Source organism: Uranotaenia lowii, chromosome 1 (genome assembly GCF_029784155.1).
Source record: "Uranotaenia lowii strain MFRU-FL chromosome 1, ASM2978415v1, whole genome shotgun sequence".
NCBI lineage: Eukaryota > Metazoa > Arthropoda > Insecta > Diptera > Culicidae > Uranotaenia > Uranotaenia lowii.
Window position 1 is genome coordinate 38,349,601 of NC_073691.1, and position 6,703 is coordinate 38,356,303.

At 43.1% G+C, this 6,703-nt stretch overlaps 3 protein-coding genes across 3 annotated transcripts; all 3 read right to left on the reverse strand.

Moving 5' to 3' along the window:
• Positions 1-454: 454 nt before the first annotated feature.
• On the reverse strand, positions 455-910 carry LOC129759388 (lectin-like). The gene has a single exon (XM_055756827.1). The coding sequence runs from the start codon at positions 908-910 to the stop codon at positions 455-457; it is 456 nt and encodes a 151-aa protein (XP_055612802.1).
• A 1,699-nt stretch (positions 911-2,609) lies between these two features.
• LOC129759398 (uncharacterized protein K02A2.6-like) lies at positions 2,610-3,662 on the reverse strand. The gene has a single exon (XM_055756837.1). It carries the CDS (start codon positions 3,660-3,662, stop codon positions 2,610-2,612), a length of 1,053 nt encoding a protein of 350 aa, XP_055612812.1.
• A 520-nt stretch (positions 3,663-4,182) lies between these two features.
• Positions 4,183-6,401, reverse strand: LOC129759405 (uncharacterized protein K02A2.6-like). Its single transcript, XM_055756850.1, has 4 exons — positions 6,201-6,401; positions 5,057-5,758; positions 4,759-5,005; positions 4,183-4,694 (listed from the first exon to the last, which is right to left on the reverse strand). Exons 1-4 carry the CDS (start codon positions 6,399-6,401, stop codon positions 4,183-4,185), a joined length of 1,662 nt encoding a protein of 553 aa, XP_055612825.1.
• Positions 6,402-6,703: the final 302 nt, after the last annotated feature.

Here is a 6,703-nt window from a genome sequence, read left to right on the forward strand (position 1 = left end):
TATTCCTCAATAGAGGCGAATCTACCAAGCAAGCCTCTCTAATCAAATAAAATAAATTAAAATTTCCACATCTTTATTCTCCATCCTACAAATTTTGTTTAATTTCTGCTTATCCTTCAACTCATCTCAACAGATCTGAGTCCTAGATTAAAGGGAGGATAATAAGCAGATTCAAAATCAGTTTTTAGTTTTCATGTCAAATCTGATCAATTTCAAGATCTCCTCGCACCATTTCATCAAAGCTAGAGGTGATCAAAAATCGTCCCCAGATCAGATATTAAAACATTGGCTTCAAAAATGCTGTTTTCCTGTGTAATCTTAACGTTAGCAGTTATGTGCCATTTCTCCAATCTTAATTCAGTAATTAAGCCTTCTACGGTTTAACTTCAATTGTGATATTCAAATATAAAAAAAATGATCTTATAGGCCAAAAATTTTTATTTATTCCATCGAATTAACAAGCAATTTTCTGTTGGCACACGACTTTTCTCTGCAGCGAGCAGTCGGCATCATTCCAGAACTGAGTCCTCAACTCCATGCAACGTTCGACTCCATTCAGGTTGTTCGGCTCATTCGGATACCAGTTGGTGTAACCACTTGGGCTGGAGACTCCCTTGCCATTGGTGATCCAAACGAACGATCCCGGCGATGCTCCGAAATCAACGGCTCCAATCCACCAGTTTCCATTCATGTCCGCAGAAATCGCCAATCGATAGTTGTTGAAGTCCTCATCCGAGGTAATGGTTGGCATCTGCATGCCCTGGCTTTCGCAGTAACGCCAAGCTCCCCAGAAGTCCCGGGTAACCTTCATGTCCACGTAAGGGTTGATCACTCGGCTAGATTTCTCCGGGGCAGATGCCACCGATAACACCAGGGCTGCCAGCAGGAGAACGCAAATTTTAGACTGCATGATGGTTGATAGCTGATGGTTGTTTGATAATCTTAGACTCAGGTTACATCCTTTTTATACCCGAGACCATTTTTACCGGGAATTTGGAGAAAAAAGTGTGCCGTTTACTTTGCTTATCTCTGATATAAATAGCCAATCATAATCAAATACCACATGTCTGATGATTTCGTAATTTTTTTATCTTCCGGGTTGAAAGCCCACAACGTTTATGAGATGACAAGTAAAAGCAATTGTTTTCTGTTGAAAAACATTGTCTAACTTTGAGTTGAATTAGATTGTTGTTTTTATCTGACCGGTATACTTTATGACCCACAAATTGTCTGGGAGAGTAATTTCTTACCTAATCTTCCTGATTGTAGGGATAAGCTTAACAGAAGCAGGGCAAAAAGCTGAAACTAACACTTTTGACACATTTTACAGTCATGTTAAAAAGCTTTTTGAAAGATATTTTTTGAAACTTCAATTTTAGCAGTTACAATTCACAATACTGAGATAAGAGTAATAACAAATCCTAACAAAATTTCGAATTTCAGCAGTTTCACAAGGAATATATCTACTCAACCTAAGCATCCGCAATAAGGAATGGAAACCATGGAAGGCAATTTTCTAATCAATGATTCAGAGCCATCTCATATTGGTTCCAGAAAGTTTTCCAACACACCCAACACCATGTTGGGAAAAACCAATAAATACCTACCAAGAAGGGCTTACCGATTCCTTCAACCAGATAAAACGGAATACAATGAAGTAACTTTCTCTTCTTCCGCTCACTCTGCAATTTCTGAGACTAGAGGTTTAGATTCTGTATTTATTTGTGTTCCAGATCTGCCGGCTCTCCCCTTTCAGTGAAATGCTTTTTCGTAATAATATTTATACTTTCACAAATCCAACCTCTCATTGTTGGATTTCTTCCTTGCCTGCACCTCCGATGGGATCTAATGCTAAAATTATTCGAATGGGTCGATTTTTTTCTGTATTTTTTTTTTCTCAACATTCTAGTGATTTGCCATAGAAACATTTGAAAAAATTTAGAAGCGAATATCTTTTCCCAACATTTGGAAATCGACTCAGTCTATCGAAAAGTGTCCTGTAAAAAAACTATCTGGAGTGAACCTCTAATAGCTGCTCTGTAATCTGTAGAGAACAGAAAATGCTCTCCTTACAGATCAATGCAGAACCATCTTTTGATTTGTGTGGAGATAAATTGAGCTGTACTTTTAGGTCTGAGGGAAGATTAGATCTAAATTAAAGTAACGTGAACTGGTTGGATTATTTATCTGAAAAAAATCACGAACGAAAATTGATGCTTCGGATAATAAATAACTGATTTCATGACAAAACATTTAAAAATCATTCCAGTATTATGAAAAAATATTTTCTAAAATTGAAGCATATTTTACACTGTATCAATATGATAACTGTTCAAATAAGTCTTTACTATTTGGCTAACGAACAAAGAATGATTTTATTTTCCCAATTTTCACTCGACATAAATTTCCATGCTCGAGACGGGAGGGCATCCGGACGGTTCGTTGGGGCCCGACCCGTTCAGGAACGCTTGAAGATCGGTCGTCTGTTTGATGTGTTTTTTTCTGCATCTACGAACTCTTCACTGCGAGCAGGGCTTTGTGGCTCAAAGCTGTCCTCGAAAACAACAGATGAAGAATCTGATGTACCCTCAGATTGTTGGACTGGATTTTCAACCGGTAGTGGAATCGCTGGATCTTGAGCTTCGGTAGTGCACTTCGATGTTTGAGCAACGGATTGAGATGTCCACCAAAATATTTAGTGGAGAGCTTGAATTGGTGGTGTCTTGATTACCATTGAGTCGAGGTTTCAATTGATTGACATGGGAGTGAATAGGCTTTCGTCGGCCATGCCAGAAATCCAGGAGCACGTTGTAAGTAACGCTGCCGATTGCCTCGCACACATGTCCAGGAACCCATTTCCAGCTGTTGGCTTCGTGAATTTTGGCGTAAACCTCGTCATCAACCGTGAAACGTCGGGAGGGAAGTGTGCCTTCACTGGGGTTTGACTGCGGCTTGAGTAGTAAATCCGGTGTAGTGCGCATTTTCCTTCCGATCATCAGTTCTGCCGGAGATTTCCCTTTGAGAATCCGACTCGGAGTGGAGCGGTAGGTTTGCAGAAAAGTTTGAAGAATTTCTGCAATGTTTCCACCCTTGCCTTCCTCGATTTTGAGCATGGAGCGCTTCATCGTATCGACAAACTTTTCTGCTTGCCCGTTTGATTGAGGATGGTATGGTGCAGTTCGCAGGTGTTGAATACCATTGGATTTGCAGAGAGCAGCAAACTCTTCGGATGTGAATTGCGTCCCGTTGTCAGTTACGATTGTTTCTGGAACGCAAAACCTTGAGAACAGCTCGTTCAGGAACTCGTTGACCGCCAACGTTGTGGGAGAACGGACCGCTTTGATTTCGGACCATTTTGAGTGGGCATCGATGACAATCAGGAATTGTTGGTTGAAGAATGGACCAGCGAAATCGAGATGAATTCGTTCCCAGGAATCTTTGGTGGCTGGCCATGGCTGAGGGGATACCTTCGGTGGGGATTTGGAATGTATGGCACAGCTACTACAACGTTTGATGTATTCCGTGATGCATTCATCGATTTTGGGCCAGAACACGTAGCTTCGGGCCGCAGTTTTCATCCTCTCGATGCTAGAGTGCCCTCGGTGAAGTTGCTTGAGTATTCGTTGGCGCAAACTGTTCGGAATCACCAGTCTGTCGGCCATCATCAGGCAGCCTTTCACAACTGCTAGCGATTCACGATTGGAATGATATTGTTTGACCGTTTCATGCTGTATACTGCTAAGATCGGAAGGTCATCCTTTTTGGGTGAACTCGGTAACTTGCTGGAGAACAGGACATTTGCTTGTCACACGTTGGACCAATTTGAAGGAAACAGGTAACGATTCGATGGCTTCATCCAAAGAAACCTCAACGTCTTCTTCGAGTTGGAGGAATGCGATTATGAAATCTTCATCCGGCTTGGTGTGGCTACTGATCAGACGGGATAGAATGTCTGCTTATCCGAATTGATTGGTGGATATGTACTGGATGTCAAGATCGTAGCGCAGGAGAGTGAGCGCCCAACATTGGAGATTATTCGCTGTATGTAGTGGAATGCCCTTTTTGGATCCAAAAATTCGGATCAAGGGCTGGTGATCCGTCTGCAAAGTGAACCGTCGACCGAGCAGCATGCGATGAAATTTGGTAATCGCAAAAATAAGTCTGATCTGACTGTAACCGACCTCAGCTGACGTAAGCGTTCAGGAAGCATGAGCAATTGTCTTGAGAAACCATCCGGAAATCGATGCATAATGACGGCACCAATTCCGACGCGTCAGCAGCAACGATGATGTCCAAGCTCGGATCGTAGTGGGTAAGCAGCAGATCTGATTGGAGCATCGTCTTGAATTTCTCGAAAGCTTGCTGGCATTCTTGAGACCAGATAAATTTGACGTCCTTTTTCAATAGTGCATCAAGAGGGCGCCCAAGTTGGTGCATAGCGCGTACAAATTTGCCGAAGAAATTTACCGCACCAATAAATGAGCGGAGATATGAGACGTCTGCTGGTACTGGCATTCGGGCGATGGTTTCAATCTTCGAAGGATCTGGGTGTATACCTTTTTCGTCAACAATATGGCCCAGATACTTGATTCGCCGCTGGAGAATCAGCCGGTTGAAGAGTGCTCGTAGTCGTTTGAGATGGTCGGATTCGGTCTTACTGAAAATAATGATGTCGTCCAGGAACGTTTCAACGCCTTCGAGATTCGCAATCATTCCGTTCAACAACAGCTGGAACGCCCCGGGAGAGACTTTTGATACGGTAAAGTCCTCGATGGGTGTTGATTGTGAGCAGCTTCTTTGATTCGGTGTCCACTTCAAGTTGGAGATAAGCATCGGACAAATCAATGTTGCTAAAAGTCTTGGATCCATTCAGCTTGCTGAAGATGTCATCCGGCACCGGAAGAGGATTATTGTGCGGCTTTAGAGCAGCGTTCAGACCGGTTGAGTAGTCCGCGCAGATTCTGTTTTTGCCACCCGCCTTCTTGACAACGACTATTGGGGTGGTCTACTGTGAGAAATCCACTGGGGAAATGATTCCAAGATTTTCAAGACGAACCAATTCTTCTTCGACCTTCGGTATGGACATGAATGGAACCGGGCGTTTGGGCTTGAAAACCGGTCGTGCGTCTGGCTTCAAAAACAGCTTGACTCGAGTTTTCGTGCAATGTCCGAGTGAGTTGGAAAACACCTTGGGAAACGCTTTCTTGTACTGCTGGATCGGTTCGGAATGGTCTGCCTGAACTTTGTGGCAGATCGATGACAGTGGAAGAGACAGTCCGAACAGCTCAATCCAATCCAGGCCGAAAAGATTGAGGGATGGTTGATTGGTGACATAACACGTTCCAAACTTGGTTTGGTTTTCCATGGTGACGTCGCATTGTATTTCGCCGACAAACTGCAGAGGTCCTAGCTTCTTCCATGTTGGTTTTGAATTGACAGTTATATCGGAAGCGGTGACGAATTGCATCTTGATATACACGCCATTGACGGACGTAGATGAATTTGCATCGTAGTCCGCTGCTGATATTGTTGACAGCGAACTTCCCATCGATCGATTTATCCTTGCTGTGCTGCTTCGCTGAGAGACAGTTACAGTATCCCTCTTTGTGTCCAGTCCTCCCACAGGATTTGCAGAGGTGAAGGGGCATTCTCGGACGAAATGCATACCTCCACATTGCCAACACGGTGTCTTGGGTAAAGTTGAATGTTGCTTGCCTTTCTTCGAGGGTTGATTGTGCGGTTTCCCCTGCTGCTTTTTCTGTTTGAGTGCACAGTGCACATACTGAAGCAGCAGATGAAGGTTGCTTCTGCTCGACCAAAGCGGTATCGTGCTTGAGGTTCTGGAGTCGTTGAAATTCGATGATAAGCGTCTCTAACTTGCAGTCTCCTTCATCCGATTCCAGCTTGGAAAGAAACAAGTCTGGTGCGGATATCGGAATCCTTCGACGATTGGAGGCCTCGGATAAAGATCAGTGTCATGAACTGATCCGAAATGATTCTGCTTAACTCGAAGTCCTCACACACAGCGTTTGTTCACCGTATGGTACCTATTGCTGAACAAAGTAATTCGAGTTCCTAAGAGCTGTTTCAGTTTCTTGACAGATCTTATCGAAACTAAAATCCCTTGGATGTCTCGGAAGAACGAAGTTCAGGTATCTGTCGTGAACTATCTCGTTCAAACTCCTAAGCAGCAGCCGTACCTTGGCCGCATCGTCCAGCTTGGCTCCATCTTGAAGAAAAAAGTCCTCGTACTTTTGGTACCAACGGTCAAATGTAAGGCTATTTTCCGGATCGTAGCAGAACTCCCGAATATTGGACGACAGAGACTTGATGACCAATTCGGGGTTGTCAGTTGGCTGGTTGGGGGCTGCTTGAGTGGTGAACCTTTCCATGACCGCCATTAACCGCGCGTTCACCATCAAGGTTCAGGGAAAACAGCTGCGAAATGTCAACTTATTATTGGATTCAATGCCATAGAGAGCTTCAAAGGTTTCCTTGATATTTCAATGCTTTATTCAAATAACAATGAGAAGTGCAAAGGTCTATTTCATAACTTATGCAGTAAACAATTCAGTTATTTCAATTTTTCAGTAAGTATAATCATTGTAATCAATGATACAATTTAAGTACTCCACAAACCACAATTTAATTATCAAACATTTGTGTGAAGAGATTTTTCAACGTTATTGATGTTTGTTCTTTA